Source organism: Gadus macrocephalus, chromosome 14 (genome assembly GCF_031168955.1).
Source record: "Gadus macrocephalus chromosome 14, ASM3116895v1".
NCBI lineage: Eukaryota > Metazoa > Chordata > Actinopteri > Gadiformes > Gadidae > Gadus > Gadus macrocephalus.
In genome coordinates, this window is record NC_082395.1 from 15,771,292 (window position 1) to 15,793,525 (window position 22,234).

A 22,234-nucleotide genomic window follows, 5' to 3' on the forward strand; every position below is an offset into this window, starting at 1 on the left:
TTAAGTACATGAACTGCGACATGCCGCGAAGCACCACTGACCGGCAGCGGGCAGCGCACGGTTCAGTCTACTTCAGATTGATGTGAAAGTGGAAGAACCAGAGACGTCGGACGTCGTTTGTGATTCATAATATCGTCTGGAGGCGCACACAGCTTTTGGCCGTGATAATATGTATGATATGATATAGATCTATGTATTATATGATATTATTTAGATAGAGCTCCAGGACTCCCGTGTGTTCTAGAATATTTACAGAACATGGCTAAAGGCTGTGTGCACCTCGCCATTGCGATACATCCACTGTAAACAGAGCGTATGGTACCGACATGGCTGCAAGCTGCTCAGGGCCACACCCCCACCCTCCTCCTTGACCCGCCTCGCTCCTCCTCATTTGCAAGCTCAATGTGGGGAAGCTCAATGTGCGACTGGCTCGGAGTGGCTGTTACTCTGCACCACGGCTGAATTTCGGGAACGTCTTTGAATACTGTGTTAGTGGCCCACTAATACCTAGATTAAAGCATCCATAACATAGCATGTCATGGCACCTTTAAGCTACAATATCCGTCCCTTTTAAATTAAAACAGCTTTGTTTGAAGTTCATTAAGCGAACAAGTAGCCTAAACTTTATTTGGAGTCGCGGATATACATACAGATATTGCCTTTGGTTGACGATTATACATTAAACAAAATAATACTGTGGCATACAATGTCATAGTAGGATACGCGCGTGTTATTTCAGCGGTGAGCTAGAGTCATGTAGCCTATCCTGTAGGCCTAGGTTACATCAACTGAAATAACCCACTCTAGGATATCGAGAAAGGAAGGCAATTGTATGTCAACGTGGCAACAGTAAGCATACATAGAACAATCACCATTGAATAAACGATCCTCATATCGCGCTTGTTTAATGTCAATCGCCTCGATCCTGTGAAGCTGCGCTCCATGCGCGCATGGAGAAGCACCGTGCGCTCCCGGTGCGTCTTGGTGAATGTTGGCAACGTTTGGGTAGATGATTATTGGTAAAACAACAACAACAACAACAACATCATCAATAAAAACTCATCCTCGAAAAATTAAGTCTTTCAGTTTCTTTCGAAATTCCTTCCTCATGAGACAGTAGATGATGGGGTTTAGGCAGCTGTTGGCGTGCGCAAGACACACGGTAACCGGGAACACATACGAGTGAACTATGTAGTACGCCTTATCCCAGTTTGCAGCGTTCAGCTTCACCAACACACTCCAAAAGGTGATGGCCTGGTTGGGCATCCAGCAGAGGAAAAAGGACAGAACAACGATGGTTACAGATTTCGTTACCTGCGATCTCCTCTTCGGGTTACCCGGTTTCATGCTCCGATGGCGAATGAAGCGTAGAAGCATAATGTAGCTGAAGGACACGATAGACATCGGCAACACGAAACCAATGAGTATCTTTTGAATGTGATAAACTGCCAGCCAGTATTGCCCACCTGGGAACCTCAACAGACAGAGTTTTTCTCCCGTCACGTTAGTCACAGAAGAAAAAATAGAGGTTGGTGCCGTCGCAACGGTTGCCATTACCCAAATCATTACGCAGACCCATTTTGCAGAGACAGACCATTGCCTGGTTCGGTCTTTCAGCGAGGATACAACAGACCAGTAGCGGGTCACACTCATGGCAGTCAGAAAAAAAACGCTGGCATACATGTTCATGACTGTGACAGAAAGAATGATTTTGCACATGGCGTTTCCAAACGGCCAGCTGAAGTCCAGCGCGGTGTCCACTGCCCAGAAGGGCAAAGTCAAAACAAACTGAAAATCTGTCACCGCCAAGTTCAGGACAAATACATTAACCCTCGATTTTTTTCTCTCTTGCTTGACTCGAATAAAGAAAAGCACCAATAAATTACCGACCAAACCAACTGCGCACACAACCGAGTAAACGAAGCATATGAGGAGTCTCAAAACCAGGCTACCGCCGGCCACCACGTCGATGTCCTCCAGGTTGCTGAAGCGGTCCAGTCTGGTCAAAGACTGGTTTAACAAACTGCTTTCGATTTCTTCTTCCATAGCGCCAAACGACAAGGTGTATTCCTGAGTACAACCTCTAAAAACAACACAGCCTGAAACTCAGTTTTATACTAATGCTGGCAATATGATATATTGGCTACTTTACTCGTCCTCCGCCCCAAGTGTAGGCTTACGCACGGAATACCATCAGGGCTGTGAAACCACAACATCCATCCCTTCTGGATGCGTAATCCCAGAATAGTAATGACTGTCCGATGGTACACAGGAATACATATTGGAGACATGTCATCATCACATCACTCCCCACCCCTCCCAATCCCCAACCGTAGTAGGCTAAATCATGATTGGTGCAGATGTTTGACTTATTAAATGCCACAATTCAGCTCGGCGCAAATTGATTTGATCAGCATTGTTTAGTGTTGACAAAGGAGTGTGTGCAGGCCTACAATAAAGTGTAAAATTTTGTTTTGCTGGCATATTTTAATAAGTAAGCACGTTTGGTCACAGTGCAAGCTGCTGATTGTCGTGCGTAATTGTACCTATACCATCCCTAGCCTTCCCGCCGGCAGCACCGACAAGGGAATCTACTGCCCCCAAGTGTTTCATTGTAGTTAGTGCAATTATTGGAGCTCAGCTTAACAGAACAATCAAGGTCAGATTTTCACCTCTTCCCTTCAAGCGGTAGCAATAGCGGGCCTCTAACAAATGTTGGAGACAAAGAAAATCGAATGCATTTTATTACATCTAAATTTTTCTACATAAACAGAAGACAATCAATTAAAAGTAAACAATTTCTTCCAATGCAGGTAATAAATATTTTTTCCACTTAGCATAATACAAACTGACAACAGTCTACTGTACACCATGTCATCCTCGTCTCTCTTGAAAAGCCTTTTGATTTCCCCGGGTTGAAGCTATGAAAACGGAACCTGTGGATTTAAGGCAGTGAGTGCAGATATCGACGAGAGTCAGACTTTTTCCAGATCGTTTCTGTAAAATGGGACTCTTAAATCGCCAAAGTCCTTGGTTTTTAAAAGTAGCTTTCATTTTCTAAAAAATATATAAATTCATTTCTCTCACTCTCGATGGACAGACAAAGAGCATACAGACGAACAGACATCAAACTCCCACGTTTAGACAACTGCAGTTTCCATACATTTACAAATACACATAGTTGACTATTCCCTTTAGCTAAGGTGACACTGGCATCCACCAAACTGAGTGTTTTTTTTTTCCGTCACCATTGCCTGCAGACCTGAGTAACTCTGTGTTGCCCAGAGTTACACAGTTACTGCTGATACAAATGGCACTATTCCTTCACTTTCCTCTTGCACAGCCCGTAATATCTGAGGACATGCACCACATTAAATAGATAGCATTTCGGCCCCTTTTTAACCAAGTTGTTCCGTCTTTCTCCATTTGACCATAGGAATTGAAGATGCCACGGTGGTGACATTAAGTGACGTAGAGAACAGTGGAGACTAGTGAAGCCGTTCGAATAAATAAAATCGCCATGAGCATGAATCTGCGATCGCTTTCGTCAAATATTAAAACTCTCTGACGCCGCTGCGGTCGTGCTCCGAGAGACTTATCTCCAAATGGGATAATATATTGGGAAATGATTGAATGAAGCATCCGCGCTACCTAGCGAGAGATGCACACATAAAAAAAACACATCAACATGATATAAAAATCATATAACGTCCCCATCACAGTAGCTCTACGACCATCAGTCATACTTATCATCCACTGAATCAACCACGTTATATAAAAATAATAATAATTATATATATATAGATTACAAAATAAATAAAATACTGCACACTACACAAGGACTTGGGTTGGAGGGGAGTAGCAGTGCGGTTATGTAGCTAATCTAAACAATAAGTCAGGCAGGCGAGGTGGAGGATGGGGGGGGGGGGGGGGGGAGAGAGAGAGAGAGAGAGAAACTGACGTTTGGAGAGCTGCTAGGGAGAGAAATGGCGGATGCAGTGAGGTGAAAATGAGCCCGATTTCTTGTGGGACAAGGGACGAGGGGAGGATAGTGACAAAGTGTCTACAGGTTTGGAGAGGGACAAAGGGAGAGAGGGGTCAGGTGACTGTCAGAAGGTATTATGGCGGGGTGATAACACTAATTCGGGGGGCTTGGCTTGACATTGCAGGCGGTCTTGGACTTTGTCAAAGTGCAATGGGCGGGGGCGAGACTTATGGAGACTGGTTGAGTGTGGAGGTCACCAGGGAAGGGGTGGCGGGGGGAGGAGCGGCGAGTGGCCTGATCAGACTAATTCAACTTGATACCTCTACAGAAAGACGAAACCCTTCGGAATAGTTGGTGGTGACTTAAGATCCCCTTCACCCCTCCCTATAACAAAATAACAAAAAAAACAAGGTACATTCAGTACAAGCAGACCCTGTGTGTTCAGGAAACCTTCAAAGCATTCATGTCTACAGTTGACAACAAGTCTCTGTCCAACTCCTAATCTTTGAGCCACATTGCTGCTCACACCATGGGGTTCTTTGGTTCTGGAGACTGTGCGTGCGTGTGTGTGTGTGTGTGTGTGTGTGTGTGTGTGGTGTGTGTGTGTTCTGTTTTCTAAGACAAGCTGTGGCCCTGCTGCTCCGCTCCTCCTTCCAACAACCCCCAGTGTCTATTGTCTATCATTCTTGTCCTCACTGGAGCCTTCCCGTCCAACTTGAGCAGATGTGCCGGTAAAGTGTGTGAGTGAACAGAGGTTCGTCAACCTGTAAGACATTCCTTGTTGTGTTCTGTTTTCTTTTGTCACCATGACAACATTTACTCCACAACCGCACTAGTGCCGAGTGTGCCAACGAGCAGGCACCGGTTTCTTTTGGTCGACCTCCCCCCCGGCTGGGGCCCTAAGCCCTTATACAGACAGGAAGTAGCGCACACCTCTGGGCCTGAGCCCCTCCACATGCCTCACAAACTCCCCAATACAAGTGGAAGATATGCATGCAAAACAAATAAAGAAAACACTGTGGCACAAGGATTGGACTTCCCTCCGCAAGACCTTCCTTCATAGATAGCATCTGTCATTTTTGGCATTGGTCAAAAAAATAACTAAGTCATTATACCAATTTCCTGTTGCAAAGGTCCAAAAAGAAAAAAAGGTATGAAGCTCAAAGAGGGAACAAAATGTTCCGAACTCTTAAATGCTCTTAAATAGTAAATGAGGACACAACGTTCAAGCATTTGGGAATTAATTAAGAAAATAGAGGAAGATGGAAAAGCGAATAAACAAAGAAAAACTGCAAAAAATCCATGTGTGCACTCCAAACAGTGCACTCCAAACAAATGTAGGAGTCTTAAGGGAATGCATATGTAACTTTGTCGTCAATATAATACATAATTTAACAACTTAATAAAATTATTAGTACATGAATAAACAGTAGTCAGGTTCTGTAGCAACTGGGTACAACTAGGAAAAAAAATAAAAAAAACGACTCTCAATTTATAATAGCAACAAAGAAGAAAACAAAAAAGAAGAGCAAAACTGAGGGAAAAACAGAGATTAATAGTATTGTTTTATGGATGTTGGCAAACGTATATATAAGCACTTTCAATTATAGTCTGCATTAATAATCAAGGTAACTACACGGGAAAATGTCTCGAATGAATGTACAAAAGTAATGAAGGAAAATAGATTTGTATTTTCTGTACATACTGTAGCTCCACCCCGCCAGTTGCTATTAAATATAAAAAAGAACCATCCTCTTTTACTAGTTGATGTGACTTTTGCTTGTGTTGGGGGTGGGGCGTGGTCTGTGTCGGTACCGGTCCAGCGGTGACCTGGGTTCCGCCTCCCGGACACGACTTCCTTCATACCGTGCTGAGGTCACTGTTGTGAGGTCAGTTTGCCGATGGAGCCAATTAACCGACTCCACCGCGTTTGCTCTCGAGTCCCACGGGGGGACCTCCCTCCCCACTCCTCCAGGCCTTCGTCATCAGCAGCGAGCACTCCTTCTGACCAACGCCGTGCGTCCCTCGGTCTCGCCAGACAGCCCTGTAGGTCGCTCGGCTGCCTGGCGGTCGGACGGCCGGTCGGACGGCCCCTCCGCAGTGTGTCTGCGTGGAGCGGTCCCTCCACAACGCTAACGCGCCCCCGTGCCCGGTGCTCCGCCTTTGGCCTAATCACCAACCAGCAGAGCATCAATAGTGGGGGACATGCCGGGTCCGAAGGGGTGGGGATGGGGGGGGAGGGGGGGGGGGGGAGGAACGGGTGGCCCTTCCTCCTTCCCGGCGCTAGGCCAGTCAGTCCAGTGAGATGATGTCCGGTATGCCGCCGTAAATGGCCGTGCTGGCCTCGGCCCCGCCCCGGCCCACCAACACCCCGGGGTGCGCGTGCGACTGCGCGTGTGCGTACGAGGACAAGTGCGTGGACGAGTGCGTGGACGAGGAGGACGCGTCCCGCAGGCAGCCGAGGCTCCCGCCGCCGCCGCCGCCGCCGCCGCCGCCGCCTCCCGTGTTGCTGCTGCTGCTGCTGCTGCTGCTGCCGTTGGTGGGCGGGGCGGAGAAGTGCCCGCCCCCAGAGCCGCCCGATTGGTCGAGGAACAGCTGGGAGGCGGCGGAGGAGGCGGAGCCTGCGGCAGCGGTGCTGTAGGGCAGGAAGCGGTTCAGGAGCAGCTCGTGGTCCTCGGAGGACGAGGCGGCGGCGGCCGCGGCCATCACCATGTTGTAGTGCTGGGCGGGGACACAGACCGGGGCACGTGTGTGAATCTAATGATGGTTATTAACAGTCAAAGTAGCTCTGTTAATATTAACAGAGGTCATAACAGCCACGGTAGCCCTGTCTGATATAAATTGAGTCCTTAACAGCAAGAAAAACCAACTGGTTTGATGGGACTATGTTGGGACCACCAAATATTTATACAGATAGCTTCCTTCCCTCAATTACTCGAGAGCAGATGTGCCGCTAAAGTGTGTGAGTGAACACAGTGGTCCGCCAACCTGTAAGACATTACTTTAGTTTCTGTTCTTTTTTCACCATGAAGTTGACCTCACAACGTGCTGACGCCCAGTGTGCCATCGAGCACTCACCGCTTTTCATTACTTATTTTTTATGGATTTATTTTGCATATTATACCTTTATGGGTCGGCTCTAACCCATTCGAATCTTATCAAACCAAACATGTTTGGTGTTGGTCTTGGCTTGGTTCGCTAGCAGAGGACAGATGGAGCCTCGTCAAACATCTTTGTGACAACAATGGCTGCACAACTCATGAGAAACTCATAATACATGCCAACCGGCAAGGAGTCGCCGTCTTCATACTTGTGTGTGTGTGGATCTTTAACCCAACAGTGCTGAACACTTTGTCGTTGATCATATATTTATTCAGCAATTAATTTTTAATCTGTCTATTTCGGTGCTCAGTAAAGCAAAGTGTCTCCTACCCTCGTTCTACGTCACTTTATTTATTATGGAACCTGCATTCATGTGGAATGCAACTGCAAGGTCTCCATTCAGCATTATGAATTGGGAGTCAATGCAAACATATGTCCAATGCAACAACCCTTTGAGACAACAACATACCTGATGATTGTCCCCTTGCAGGAAGGAGAAGAAGCTCAAATCTGGGAAAGGGAGGCGACAACAAACACTCAACATCACAAAGCACAGATCATGAAGTCTGAATTTCTAAGTCCTAGCCCATAATAATAACAATGGCACAGCAAAATATTTCAATTAACTACAGAAAATGGCATAGCAGCAACTCTACAGCTTGACCCTTAAAACCAACAAAAAAACCTTGCCCTACTCTGTTCGTTCTTTTTACAACTTTCGATTCTAACGTAGAGCACCCTTAATTGACCTGTGAATATTAGTATGAGGCTTATAGGCAAGCATGTTCCTGTGTTTGTGTTATGTAATAACCCTGTCAGTGAGTGCGTGTGTGTCCTTACCCGACAGATCGGTGGGCGTGTGGTAGTAGGGTCTGTAGTCCTGTATGAGGGGAGGTACAGGGGGGATGTAGCTGGCATCCACACTCTGCATGCTGGGAGTGCGGCTGAGTGGTGGGGACGGATGGTGCAGGTTCAATACCCTGCAGATCATTATGGGGATAAAAAAAAAAACACGTCTCTCGTTAGGGGTTGTTTAACGACAGACAACAAATTCGGTAGCTGTTGTTCGACAAGTAAGTACAAAGATAAAGAACGACCTCTATGTAAGGCCATGTGATACGTAATAGAAAGAAAAACACAACACAACCAAACAAAGGACAGGTTCTTCTAGACCAATAGTGAAAGGTAAGGAGCAAAGGTGTGAACAGGAACGGGGCCCGAAGAGACAAGACACATGGACCGAGCAGAGCTCCATTCAGTAGGAAGCCAAACAGCATAATTAGGAGACAACAGGGATTCTGTCAAATATCATGATAGACTTACTGGTCTGATAACACAATCCCAGTCATGGCTCACAAGGCTTTTATAGAACACTCTTGACAACTCACATTCACACAGGTTATAACTTCAGCACAAAGAGCTATATCTAACACTTATGACGGGTCATTTGTGGCAAACTGAGAACTGACAGAAAAGCAGGCAATGAAGGGCTAAATATATATTTAGACTAGTTAGTGCTCCTGTGCCCTGATTCAAACGTAGCAGATCCTTTAGGATTCTTATGAGCGAAACCTGTGTTTGTTCCTGATATTTTTATATCCTGATAAAAATATTATTCAAGAGTATTATGTTATTATAGGTTTGTTGGTTGGTTTTGCATTAATATATATATAGTACTCAATAACAGTTAAGTCATCGGTTCGGCATCTAGATATACAATCTATCATACTTCAAGGCAAGCGTCACAGTTGCTTGGGACCCTTTGTGATTGTGCCAATTAGAAGAAATAGACGTCACAGCAAAGCTCTGACCTCAAACTGTGTATGTTTTTTTCAAAAAGTTTGTTTTGAAAAAAACATTGCATGCTCTTAAATGATTCAGAGATATTTTATAAATTGAAAAGCCTGACCTTCTTCGTCGACATGCAGGTTACATTAATATTAGAGTGAGAGCTTCCACTAAAATATGAGCGTTATATGGCTTGGTGCCAACTCATGGAAAATGTTTTGATTCTGTGAAGCACATTAGCACTTTTTATTGTGCCTTTAAACGTACTCACAAAGTGTTTTCCTGCTTGTTCTTAGTGGGTGGACCCAGCCATGGCTATTAAGTCCCTTCAATTGAATTGATTAAAGCCCCTCATAAAATCAGACCTATCAGCACAAGATGCGCTATTTCAATTCCAAACAATCAATTTGGTTTTTGTTTCGGTTACAAATGTTCAGTTCTGACTCACAGCTCATGTTTTGACCTTGAAATACACAATGCTGTCATGCAAGGTCACTGAGTGTGCAGGCGGGACCTCACCCCTTGTGGTTGACGGGCGGGGAGGTGGGCGAGCGGGACGGGCAGGGCCGCTTGGCGGGGGGCGGGAGCGGCGGCGGCGGGGGAGGGGGTGCGGGCGAATCTTGGCTCTCGTAGTTGTCGTCGTCGTCGTCGTCTTCTTCCGCCACGTCGTCCTCCGAGCTGTCCAGCGTCAGGTCGATCACCTCCACCTTCTTGCCGCCCCCACCCCCCCCTGAGGACGAGGTGCGCTGCTCTGCCGACGACGTCCTGCAGGAGCCTGGAGGGGGGGGGGGGGTAGCGTTAGCGTCTGGGTAGATGCTAGGCGACGTGTCCGTGAAATACAGGTAGGATAGGAGTGGTGTGATAGTATATCATGTACAATCCGGTCAATGATTTAATCGTGTTTTTGTTCCTACTGTTTGGTTGTTTAAGGCACGACAAACAAAAATGAAGGAATGATGGATATAGGGCTCTTCAATCAGAATGCATCAAGGGATTTCTTCTTTTTTACGGTACTCATTTTTGGATGATTCGAGAGAGTTCTAGTAATTTAAATATACTGTAGGCTATAATCTAGGTTATATATAGCATGCGAACCCAGTGGCACTTTTAAACACATAAATGTCCCACCATAATGACTCACAATTTCATGATTTATTACTAAAGTATAACCAAAACACCATTATTTCCAATAACATTCCTATGCTCCTATACGCTCAAAATGGAGGTGGTCATTGCGATGTGAAGTCACAATGCACAATCCCTATTGAGATATCAGGGCAGAGGTATCACAATATTAGAAATGGTCACTGTTGTTTCACTCTAGTACTTCGACTTCAGGCTCTTCATGGAAGAGTATCGATCGAGTATCGACCCCCACCCCACGGTCCCCACAAGCGATAGAGACTCACCGTCCACTCCGTTGCTGTGGGAAGCAGACGACACCTCCTGCACCTCCTTCTTCCACCTCATGGGGGACCAACAGCCGTCCTCCTTGAACTGGATCTCGTCACAGTCCGTGCAGCTGTTCAGAATCTCCATGAAGAGCCTACGGACAGACGTAGGCCCCGTTTAACATCGACACGTCCGACGTGAGGAGGACGAAATACAGGGCAGAGAAGCTGCACACATTATAAACCTTTCTCTTTGCTGTGTTCTTCTCTCTTACCGGCACAGGGGGGGGCCACCACCTGGGGCTGAAGCAGCTCGGTGCCAGCTTCATTTCAACAAATATGTCGCCAAGTCCATGATAGAAAATGTTTGCAAACTTCAACCGTGGGCAAAGTCAACAGAGGCAACGCGAGTCACACCGCTAGTGCAGGAGCTAAATCAAGTAGCCAGCCTGTTAATTACAGCTCCTGTTCTGTGTCATATTAGCCCCACAACAGAGAATGCATGTTGTTTTCTCTTCCCATCCTCTTTAAAATGCTAATTGGAATTATAAGTGAAGGGGAGCAGCAGAAATCACACTTGGTGCTCCGCCGGTATTCTGGGAGTGCAATTAGCAGAGCACCAATCATTGTAACACATTAAATGAGTCCTTCTGAACAAAAAGAAACCACTAAAGAAAGATGAGGTGGAGGACCCAGATGTGCGAAGATGGTTTTAAATATTTATAAATATATTATATATACACACATACATAGATACATACATATATAGGTCAAGAGTAGTAGCATTTAAGCACTGAATTAATTCAGGCGACCAGTACCAGTTGTACAGGTTAAAGTAGTAGTCATAATGTAGTTACATGTAATTGGGTTTGTAATCATATATATATATATGATTACAAACCCAATTTCTGTTCAAGATCATTGGCTCAACTTTAAACGTATTTTCATTTGAAATAGACAGTTAATTGTAGCCTGGCTCCGCCCGCCTAAGTACTTCCGCTCAATTTGAATTTCCCTTCAGTACTAGGTCTGGACCTGCTGTATGTAATTTGGTTTTCTGGTGCCGCCACAGCGGCCGCCAATCAGCGAACAGAGGGCGTGTCTGAGAACAATGACGATAAAGTCGTACGCCAGTTTGAGTTGTTGTTGTGATTTACAATGTGTCGTTGACGGACATTTTCGTGCAGACGCGCAAGGTGTTTGGTTTGTGTACAACCTGCGCGTGATTCCCGGCGCATGACATACGTCACAACCAAACGTTAGCGATTGGTTATGGCAGATCCAGAGTGGCACTGGGCAGATCCAATCATTTTAAACTTCAACAGACACCCGCCTTCAAGTGAGTTAACGTTTGTCAATTGATTAGGTCCAGACTCTCTGTACAAATGAAATGAAATGAAGTGAAGTACGAGAGTCTGGTAGAACCAGACTAAGTTAATTGGGGTATGAACGTAAAATGGGTGAATAAATGGCTGTTGTTAAATCAAAAAAACATCATCAAATATTAATGCAAAACCAACCAACAAACCTATAATAACATAATACTCTTGAATAATATTTTTATCAGGATATAAAAATATCAGGAACAAACACAGGTTTCGCTCATAAGAATCCTAAAGGATCTGCTACGTTTGAATCAGGGCACAGGAACACTAACTAGTCTAAACTAGTAGAGATAGGTCAAATAACCTGTGCCCTGGTACAAGGAGCAGACCCATAACTAGGGTTATGAGCTACATATATGTTGATGATACAGAAACACCTCTGGGAAAACGGTTTGTAATTGTCTCTTGCATAGTTCAACCCATTAATCCTAACCTAACCCTCATAAGAACCCTCACCCATCACATACAAACGGTGCGGATAGATGATATTGTGCTTAAGGTGTGTTTTTCGTCTAAAATACATCCTGTATGTGCATCCTCTCTATTGCCCTGCTACCGCTAGTGAACTCAGTAAGTGTAAGTGTGTGTCCCTGTCAGAAGCATTCGGGTGATTCCTCACATTGGCTGCATTGTGGATACGTGACATGTCTTCACAGAAAAAATATTTTTGGTATTTGTTTAGGTTTCTAGACAAGTTGTATCCTTTTTAACTGAGGTTAAAAAACAACAAGGTGAAATCTAAAAGACATTGGTTCAGCGCCTATATTCTTGCATCCCAATTTAAACTCATTTTCAATATTGGCTGCAAACTCGATCAACGCTAAAAATGCACGCCGTACATGTCAAATCGCCTGCATGTTTATTGAAAGCACTTTGGTATGATAACAAGGCTATTTGTAAGTTAATTTGCAACTTCAAGGCCGGGACAGAGTATATTCTCCCCTTCTAGATTATTATCTATTAAGCAAATGAAGTAATCCATTAATTTTTTTAAACCTAATGTTTCTTTGGTTAAACAAACATTACAAGAATATTGCACAGTATTCTGAAACCGTCATTTCAACATCTACTCTGGCAGATAACAGCTATAAAGTTCTGAATTACAGAATGACCAATCTAGATTTCTGTGGAAACTCATTTAAATGTTAATAAGATGTTGCTGTGGTCAATGTTTATTAGTCAGTTTAGTTTCGTTTTCTATCAAATTCAGCAGCTGAAAATTTTGAGGAACTTGAAAACGCTTTGTGTAGAACATCCCTTGCATATGAAATGATTATGGCGAGGGCACCATCAACAATCACAGCCTAGATCACCATGGAAACTCATTTATATGTTAATCTGACTAAACTGTAGCAGAATGCCTCTGAAAAAACATGACATACGTATAATGACTTCCAAACAGTGCATTGTGGATTGCAGCGGTTTAGGAAAAAAACTCAAACATGGGCTCAGAGAACACGCGACACAGCTACCAGGCGTAGCACACATGCTGCACACGCCTCCTACGCAGTGGACATCCTCGTTGGTCAAAGGACCCTATCGGAGTGACACAACCGGAACAACTAAGTCATTTTTACAAATTATATTGGGAACGGTTGTTTCATTGAAGCCAGGAGAGACAATAACGATGACGTTTCTGACGTGTTCAATTTGTATCTTTTTCAAACATGAGTCAGCAAAACACAACAAGATTGCAGTTTCACTACAAAACACACCGATAATGCAGCACCATTTACGCCGCTATTATTAATTACCAGCTGCTTCGGGCCCGGTAGTTTGCGCTGTGGGTCACCGGCGCATCACAGGTACATCACGTCAACATCCCATCAACAGAAACGACAGTAACTCTGCAAGTCAATGGAAGCGGCTAATGGCAAGCAAATGCTAAAACACGATGAACACCTTTTCTGAATCCAATTGACAGATGTCTTGGCGCATCCCTTGAACGACGCAGCACCAAGCCAGCGGTGGTGCTGAATGCCGTGTTCTGGCGTTTAGGAATCGGTGGTGGGGAGAGAGTGTGTGTGTGTGTGTGTGTCCTACCCGTCGATAATGAGGTGCTCATAGGGCGCCTTCTTGTCGCAGACAGGACACACCCAGGTGGGCTTCTTCTCGTTCATCTGCAGGTACAGTGTGGCGTCGAAGCACTGCAGGTGGGAGCAGGTGAGTGCCCGGCACGGGATGGTCAGACGCATCTTGCCCAGCTGCGACGGAACGCACGCACGCACACACACACACACACACACACACACACACACACACACACACACACACACACACACACACACACACACACACACACACACACACACACACACACACACACACACACACACACACACACGGGGAAAGGTACACGCATGAACATGGGACGCCCACTGAGTAGGATGGTGAGTGCCGTGTTACACGTTGCATGTATGCATGCACACGCCATTGAAAACCGCATCCTAGTAATAATGACCATTGTATCAATTAGTAGGTAGCTCCCTTCCTCTCTCTAATTTAAATGCGTAGCTAGCATTTGTCTCGTCGCAGTAGACAAGAAGGCCGGTTCCGACAGTTCCATGTCATAGCCTAATATCGTTAATGTGTAGTTTCCTTTAGTGGCCGTGTCATCTTTTGACATGTCCACAGTGTATTTCAAATTAATTTAGTCTCTTGCCTCTCTTGTTAACTTAACCATGGCTGGCAACAGCCATGTCCAATCACCCCCCTCACATTTGTGTTGTTAATATTAAACCTTCAATCCTTTTGACGTGACTGCCCACGATGGGTAAGTTTCCCTTGAAGAATCTAAGAGACCCATTGATTGTTGCTCAGTGAAAGCTGCGAGTGTCTCTCCTTCCTATGCTTCTTTAAACCAAATATTTTGCCACCATGAAGATTCTTATAAGAAAGAGAGGAGAGGAGGAGATTGTTTACCGGGCAAAGTAAGGACACCCGCAGGCTGGTGGTGGCTATCTCACTGTCCGGGTCTGCTGTGAGCTTCTCTTTGACTGAAACGGAAGAGGAAAACAAACGTCACACACACACACACACACACACACACACACACACACACACACACACACACACACACACACACACACACACACACACACACACACACATTAATGATTGCAGCGAGCAGCAGGGTCAGTGGTATCAGTTTCAAGCAAACTTATCCAAAAGTTATTCTTCGTCAGTCTGAAACAATAAAAGTCCATAATTTGGCACAAAAACCCATCTGAGAATGCTCTGGTATACAGTCCGTCTTTCTGGCACTGAAGTAATTCTTAAAACATCTAAACGCGCATCGTGATGTTCTCATGGAATAAATGCTTGTTCATCTTTGCTATGCATAGCATATCCAAACTTCGTTCATCTCAATATAAAATCTGTTATAGATGATCAGCGATAAAATTTGAGCTCTAGCATGAGGTGTTAGGACCCCTTTGAGTGAGAAACCCTTTTAACATTGATATTATACATTACACATTTAATTTCATAGCCTTACCATTCTGTCGTTCTTTTATTTTGAGCTGGATATCATATCCAGGTACGTGAAAGCCAAGAATGTAACTTCATCAGGTTAAAACATCGGCCCGCTGAACAAAACACAACTGCTTTTACAGATCTGTTTGCAGGGGTCGATGCAGAAAGCTTGAGGAAATGGCCTGGATATAGATATAGATAGAGGATCAATATCACATTTCACAATTACAGAAAGCTGGAAGATCAAGCACCGTTCAGCTATGCCATTATCTTAGAGTTGATTCAGAGGACCGACACACCCTCGCATGATAAGACACACTTCAGGTCAAACATTCAAACGTTTATGAGCAGACCTCAGTGGAAGGGGAGCGAATATGGCTAGGATGGAGTGGTAAGAAAAGTGTGTTACGGGTGTCTTACTGAGTGCTCGCGAGTGGTCTGGGTTCCTGATGCCTTTGGAGCGTAGCCTCTGTAACAAGATAGTGGACGACTGCTGCTTCACCAGGTACACTGCCATGGAGTAGCTCTGTGGACACACACGTTTCAGATGCGCACGCACACACACACACACACACACACACACACACACGAACACACAAGATGTCAAATACTAGGAAAAACAAGGGCAGAGATCCTAGTAGTCCTCTATACTGGCTGTGACTTTGTTTTATTGTAGATCCCCAGGAGAGGCAAGGCAAGGCCAGGCAACTTTATTTATAAAGCACTTTTCATACAAGAGGCAGACAAAGTGCTTCAGATTGAAACATAGGCATACAATAAAATGAAATAATAAAATAAAATAGATAACTAAAAGAAAAATGTAAAAAGGCAGGGTCGGCTTAGCTCAGGAGGTAAAGCAGTTGTCTTGTAACGGTTGCTAGTTCGATCACCAGCTCCTCCTAGCTGAGTGTTGATGTGTCCCTGAGCAAGACCCTTAACCCTAACTGCTCCTGACGAGCTGGCTGTCGCCTTGAATGGTTGACTCTGCCGTTGGTGTGTCAATGCGTGTATTAACCGATGTAAGTCGCTTTGGATAACAGTGTCTGCTAAATGCCCTTATTGTAATTGTAGAAAGTGCAATGTCTTTAAGATTTAGCAGAATGGGCTGCAGGTTGTAGGTCAAAAACAGATGCGTGACGGTGCATGGTTGACAAGGACCAATGAGAGGTGATTGTCACTTTAGATGAGCAATGCAGAACACCAAGGGCATCCTGTGCGGCACAGGAGTGCTGCTCTATAGACAGAGAGAGATTTAGAGTCTGTACGTCTACAATGTCCCATATTCCAATAAATCTGGCCATGAAAGTGTCTGAAAAGATCCCTTCTGTATAGTCAAATGTAGTGCTGCAATGGTAAATCGGATGGTTTTTTGATAATCAATTTAACCCTTTTATGAAGTACACATACTGGTTAATGCTTCATTGATACAAAATGTTGGTTCAGGGATCAATTAAGAATGAATACTATTTAAGCCTTTGGACTATGGTAACTTGGGATGGGGATTTGTCATTAATTAAAACATTTTCTTCTCTAAATTATTAATTGATTAATCTGGGAAAAAAATAATCGTTTAATTTAGCAGCTCTAGTCAAATGGGGCAAATTGCGACATAATATTTTTATATATTTTTTTAAATTGCATTCTATTTATATTCCAGCAGTTTAATAACTATAACTATAATGTAATAATTTATCTGGTTGTACCAGCAAGAGCAACTCTTGGTATCCGCACTCACAGTAAGCAATAGCTACTGTTGGTGGTACATAGGCTGAGTCACAGCGGTATATATCCGGTCTGTGAACTGATTTGGTAAGGCTAAATTTGTGCACATCTGTCCGCAGCAATATTGTCAATTATATTAATCTATAAAATTCCAGCCCATGCATTGATTGATTGCACTCAAATCTGTCTTGTGATCGATTGACAAGAAACATATCCGGAAAAGAAGTACAGCTTAAACGGGAATCTGGTTCAACAGTTTATTCACACAGTTTAATGGACATTTCGTTGTAATGCACCACGCAGGCCAGGAAAATCAAACTGCATGTAATTGGAAGGAGCAGCACACACGTGATCAAAGACTAGTTATTGTCAAATGTTTCAAAAAATTGTGCTTACCCGTCCGATCTCTGAGGTCCAGGACACCACAATGGTGTTGGGCACGGTGGTGGACAACCGCACCAGGGAGGTAATGTTGACAGGGCGGCTGGGCCGCTTCGGCTCCACGCCGTTTTTGGTTGGAGGAAGAAAACCCTGCGCAGCCAAAATATCCCAAAAATGGTATGTAATCAAGTCGCACACATCCCTAGTTTTAATGGCTACTTCTGTTGATTTAACAGTGAAATGACAGTGGGTTGCAAGAAAATCGATATACAGAATCAATTTTGGAGAGGGACAGAGAAACAAGTATAGTGTCATATTTTGTATTTGACACCCACTAAAGTGAGTTAAACTAGTTCACGTCCATGTGTGTAAGTCCAATGCAGAAGATCGCCTGCTATGCGAAAGTTACACAACTGGTTAGCATGCCGTGATGCATAAATATACACTACAGCTTTGGATAATGCTCCCGATAATGACCCTCACCGGCAGATTGCAGGGCTTCCCGTTGACTTTCACGCAGAGATTGGGCGGAAAATGGTCTTCCTGTGGACAGCTGGTCTCAGACAGACAGAACCTCAGCTGAACCTGAACTGAGAAGTCACACTTGGTCCCCGAGATGTCCCTGCAGAGCAACACAGAAGCACCATTAAGGTTGGCCCGGGTCGATCGATCGGTCTGCCCCGGACTGCTTGTATTCTTGCCGAGTGTGTGTGTGCGAGTATTGTGTTGTGCGTTTGTCAGTGCGGTTGAGATGGTTTCATGATTTCCATCATTATGCTGGTCATTTGTTCAGACATTTTGGTCTTATATCATTACATAAGCTGTGTTCGAAATCGTTCCCCATCATGGATGTAGTGCACTAAATAGGGTGCACGCCATTTTATAGGGTGTTCGAATTCTCAGTGGTCCACTATATAGGGCACTATATAGTGGACTTAAAATAGGGTACATACGATGTTCCCTACATGTTACTCCCGTATACCACAATGCAATGCGGTTATATTTTTCCAGGGGAGAAGAAGAAGCTGAATAACCGCGAAAACGAATACATTTAATGATGGGGTCTCCGGCTTCTGTTTAGAAATGTCATCAATTTATTTGGGATTTAACGTAGAATATTTAACATTGAAAATTAATTTAAAAAAACTTGAACAAGGAAATGTAACATTCAACATCAATACAACCTCCAGCCCGGTTTGTTTAGATGATGTCGGCGCATCACGTCACACAAATACCAGGCGCATTTACTGACGCAAATGACGTTTAGAAATGTTCAGCGTAGTGTCCGAATTCTCGTTCCCTATTCCCTATATCAGGCCTATTCAACTAGCGGCCCGCGGGCCGAATACGGCCCTTCTTATTTATTTTATGGCCCGCAAGAGGTTGCCTGCATACCTAAAAAAAAAAAAAAAAAAAAAAAAATAATAATTGGAAAATTGTTGCCTGCAAATCAGGTTTGCGTGTGTAATATATATGACCAGCCAATAAACGCAAAGTATGCTACGGCAACAGGATTACACCCGCTCTGTCTACACCTGCCATTGCCTCAATCAAGCTCACTTTGCATTTTATGCTTGCGGACCACGGAGAAACTCACTTTAGCAAGGCTAACAAAAGCTCCAAGATGTCTCTTTCCAAGCCAAAAAACGTAAGGTTGATGTTGAAAAACGCCAATTCAAAACGATTTGGACTGAAAAATATTTATTTACTTTGCCATCCGCCACAAGTAGTAAACCGGTGTGTTTAGTGTGCAACAAAGCCATTTCCATGATGAAGGAATACAAGGTGAAGAGGCACTACAACTCAAATCACGGCTTGTTTGCTGCCAGTTTTCTCATATGAAAAAACAAGGGTACGTTGCTCCATGACCAGTGAGAAGCTGCATGAGTGTCTCAGGATTGGCCTTACAACGTATGAACTAGGGATGGGCGTGAGGTATCGATTACTTGATCGATTAATTGACATTCTAAGTTTTGTATGTGTGGCCCATGAACCACCAGCGGTTTTCCTTTTTGGCCCACTTGTTAAGGAGGTTGAATAGCCCTGCCCTATATAGTGCACTATATCATGTACACTATATAGGGAATAGGGAACGATTTCGAACACAGCTATAGTGTTTTGAATTCAGTTATTTTGCCAAACCATTTGAAATAAATAATTTTGTGTAGATTATTGATTGCAATCAAATCCATTTGAATTCCATTTGAATGAGGTGCTGAGTTGGAGGAGGAGGAGGAGGTGGTGTGGGTAAGAGGAGGAGGTGATGGGAGTTAAAGCAGGTTGAGGAGGTGTTAGTTAGAGGAGGAAGTGCTGGAGCTACAGCCGGTGGGGGTGTTGGGAGGTGATTCAGTAAGAGGAGGAGGGGTTGATGGAGTTTGTGGAAGAGCAGGTGGAGGTGCAGGTTAATGGAGCATGAAGAGTTGCTCCAAGTAAGAGGAGGTGATGAAGCTAGAGGAGGAGGAGCAGGTGATGGAGTTAAAGGAGGAGATGATGAAGTTATGGGAGCTGTTCTTACATGGAGCCGCTTATCTGCTGGACCTGCTGTGGGGTCAACGCAAAGGCAAAACACGTCTCCTGAAACCGCTGGCTGCTGTCTGAAGCTGAGAGAGGAGAGGGAGAGAGAGACAGTAAGGCACAGACTAACACGGAACCCGATAATAAGTCAGTGCCAGATGCCATTTAACATTGAGGTCTAGAGGCAGCTGGAGAAAAGCAATATAAAAGGGCCACTTGTTTTCCTTTGTGTCTTTGGGGTTATTGTATTCTCAAGGCATAAACAAGTCATATAGTGGAATTAAGTAGCAGCACATCGCCATGGTGATATGCTATTTCTACCAGCAACAACAAACCTTGAGGCTGGTAGAGTTTGGAGTGGTTTCCGGGGACTGAGATGAAAAACTCCTTTTGGCCTTATCTTATGGGCACATTCCATTAGGTACATGGAGTATATCATTTGATTAGTTACACAACAGGCCCAATGCAAGAAATACTTGGACACAAAGATTTCATAAAAACGTTTTAAGAGCAAATCTTGCAATCACGAAAATACTCGGTATGCACAAATCGATGAGTGTTCTAGACTTGGTGGTCTAGACTAGAAGCAAAGAACAACAACGCTATTCGGCCAAACGTTTCAAATTGAATGGCTAGACAAGGGGTCAGCAACTCTCTGCCCTTCCACCCCACGGCTGTGGCTCCCTGTAGTTTTTTTTTTTTTGGAAACAAATACAAATATATATTCTTTTTTTTCTCTCTTTCCTCTTATGATACTGATGATCAAGATGATACTGTGAACATTTTTTATAAAAAAGTGTTTTCACATTCTACAAATACAAATTTCATAAATGAGTTACTATATATACACATCTTTATATACTGCGTTATCTTCATTTTAGGGGTCAATTTGGTGCATTTAGTGAGAGAGGGACCAGAACTGGACAGGCCCTAAGTATTACTTCTCTCAACAACTGTAAACTTCAACTTCTATATATATATATATATATATATATATATATATATATATATATATATATAAATATTCTCTTAGGTTCGGCAAGCTTTAGCACGGCTGATCTTCCGAAACCGAAATTGAACTATTTCAGGGTGCAGCTCTCTGCACTTCCCCAAACTGTTCTGCCTTATAGCCTACTTTTCAGAACAATTTAAAGCTTTAACGGATTTTTAAATCCCTGTTTTAACAGAGGAACTTACGACCGCCTACGATCCGAGCAGTCGTGACAGTCGTTACGATTTTATAAATAACTGGTTCCGTAGGAAGAGAGTGTTGTCAAATGTTATAATGACACACGTCACACTCACTTGAACTTGGGTGAGCAGCCAATAGAAATCAACCACTCTGAAAAAAACTTTTTAACTTTTAGGAGCAGACTTAGTTTGAGTTTTAGTTTCACCATTCAATTTTAGATTTTTCGGTTTACTACCCCAAATAATTAAATATGACATGAACAATGAGGTCAACAACTACATGGACACATGGATCGCTTGACGTTGCCAAGCTGTCCTCCATTGCTCTGCCACTACCTTAGCAGCAAAATGTTGTTTTATTTTATTGATTCGAAGGAAGGTCTTCAAACTCAGCGTTCATGAATCTGATGTGGCGCACTCCTATAATAATAATAATAATAATAATAATACATTTAATTTAGAGGCGCCTTTCAAGACACCCAAGGTCACCTGACAGAGCATATAGTCATCATAAATCTTTTAAAAAAACAAGACATTGTGGAAAAAATAAAATAAATAAACATAAAAAATAAAAAATAAATAAAACAAAAACAAGACACAGAGAAAGAATACTATGAGAATACTATTAACATATTCTTGCATGAGACCCAATGTCTCCAATATGAAACGCGTAACGCAAGTAGCTTTGTGGACGGATCTCTGTCACTATTGCCATTATAACGGCGGATAAATTACTCGCACCCGACGCAAATCTAAAATGGGTTGGTCTGAGTGCCGGTAGTAGTGTTTTGGGCGTAACATGCAATCAACCAATGAGAGGGTCATCTCCCAACCCCTTTAAGGGCCATGAGCGCATTTGAACTTGACGAGACAGATGAGCGACCACATTAATTTTAAACTTCAAATGGCTCAGTTTATGGACAAATAATAGGCCTAATGCAAACATGGAATAGCGTTTTATTCTACAACTTCAGAAAAACTGAGTCGTCATGTAAATTTCGGCAAGGAGAACTTAACAGATAGCCCAGGATATGCGGTCCTGTGGCCACAACAGTGGGTCTATTTAATGATAAGCAGCAATCCATTAACAAACATTGTTTGTTATACATTATCATTATCTACGTGTGTTCATTATCATTATCCCCCCGTTAACATTCATTGCCATGGACTATATTATGTGTTACGTGTTTAGTTTACATGTGTTTAAACAGATGGGTGCACACATATAGTTGAACTGCGTGGGAAACATTACCCTCATTCATTCATTCTTTTCAACACTCACTCGCGGTAAAACCATGTTT

General features: G+C 43.7%; 2 protein-coding genes across 2 annotated transcripts in view; both read right to left on the bottom strand.

The window, feature by feature from the left end:
• Positions 1 to 591: 591 nt before the first annotated feature.
• On the bottom strand, positions 592 to 2,304 carry rxfp3.3a1 (relaxin family peptide receptor 3.3a1). The gene has a single exon (XM_060070745.1). The coding sequence runs from the start codon at positions 2,044 to 2,046 to the stop codon at positions 1,060 to 1,062; it is 987 nt and encodes a 328-aa protein (XP_059926728.1). The 5' UTR covers positions 2,047 to 2,304; the 3' UTR covers positions 592 to 1,059.
• Positions 2,305 to 2,726: 422 nt separating this feature from the next.
• Positions 2,727 to 22,234, bottom strand: part of LOC132471580 (E3 SUMO-protein ligase PIAS1-like) — a 44,570-nt gene continuing 25,062 nt past the window's right edge. Inside the window, 12 exon segments of the mRNA XM_060070746.1 lie at positions 2,727 to 6,706; positions 7,557 to 7,597; positions 7,928 to 8,067; positions 9,395 to 9,650; positions 10,285 to 10,421; positions 13,695 to 13,855; positions 14,574 to 14,647; positions 15,546 to 15,651; positions 17,244 to 17,378; positions 17,712 to 17,850; positions 19,744 to 19,828; positions 21,581 to 21,587. Of these exon segments, the coding sequence (XP_059926729.1) occupies positions 6,278 to 6,706; positions 7,557 to 7,597; positions 7,928 to 8,067; positions 9,395 to 9,650; positions 10,285 to 10,421; positions 13,695 to 13,855; positions 14,574 to 14,647; positions 15,546 to 15,651; positions 17,244 to 17,378; positions 17,712 to 17,850; positions 19,744 to 19,828; positions 21,581 to 21,587 (1,710 nt within the window). The 3' untranslated portion in view covers positions 2,727 to 6,277.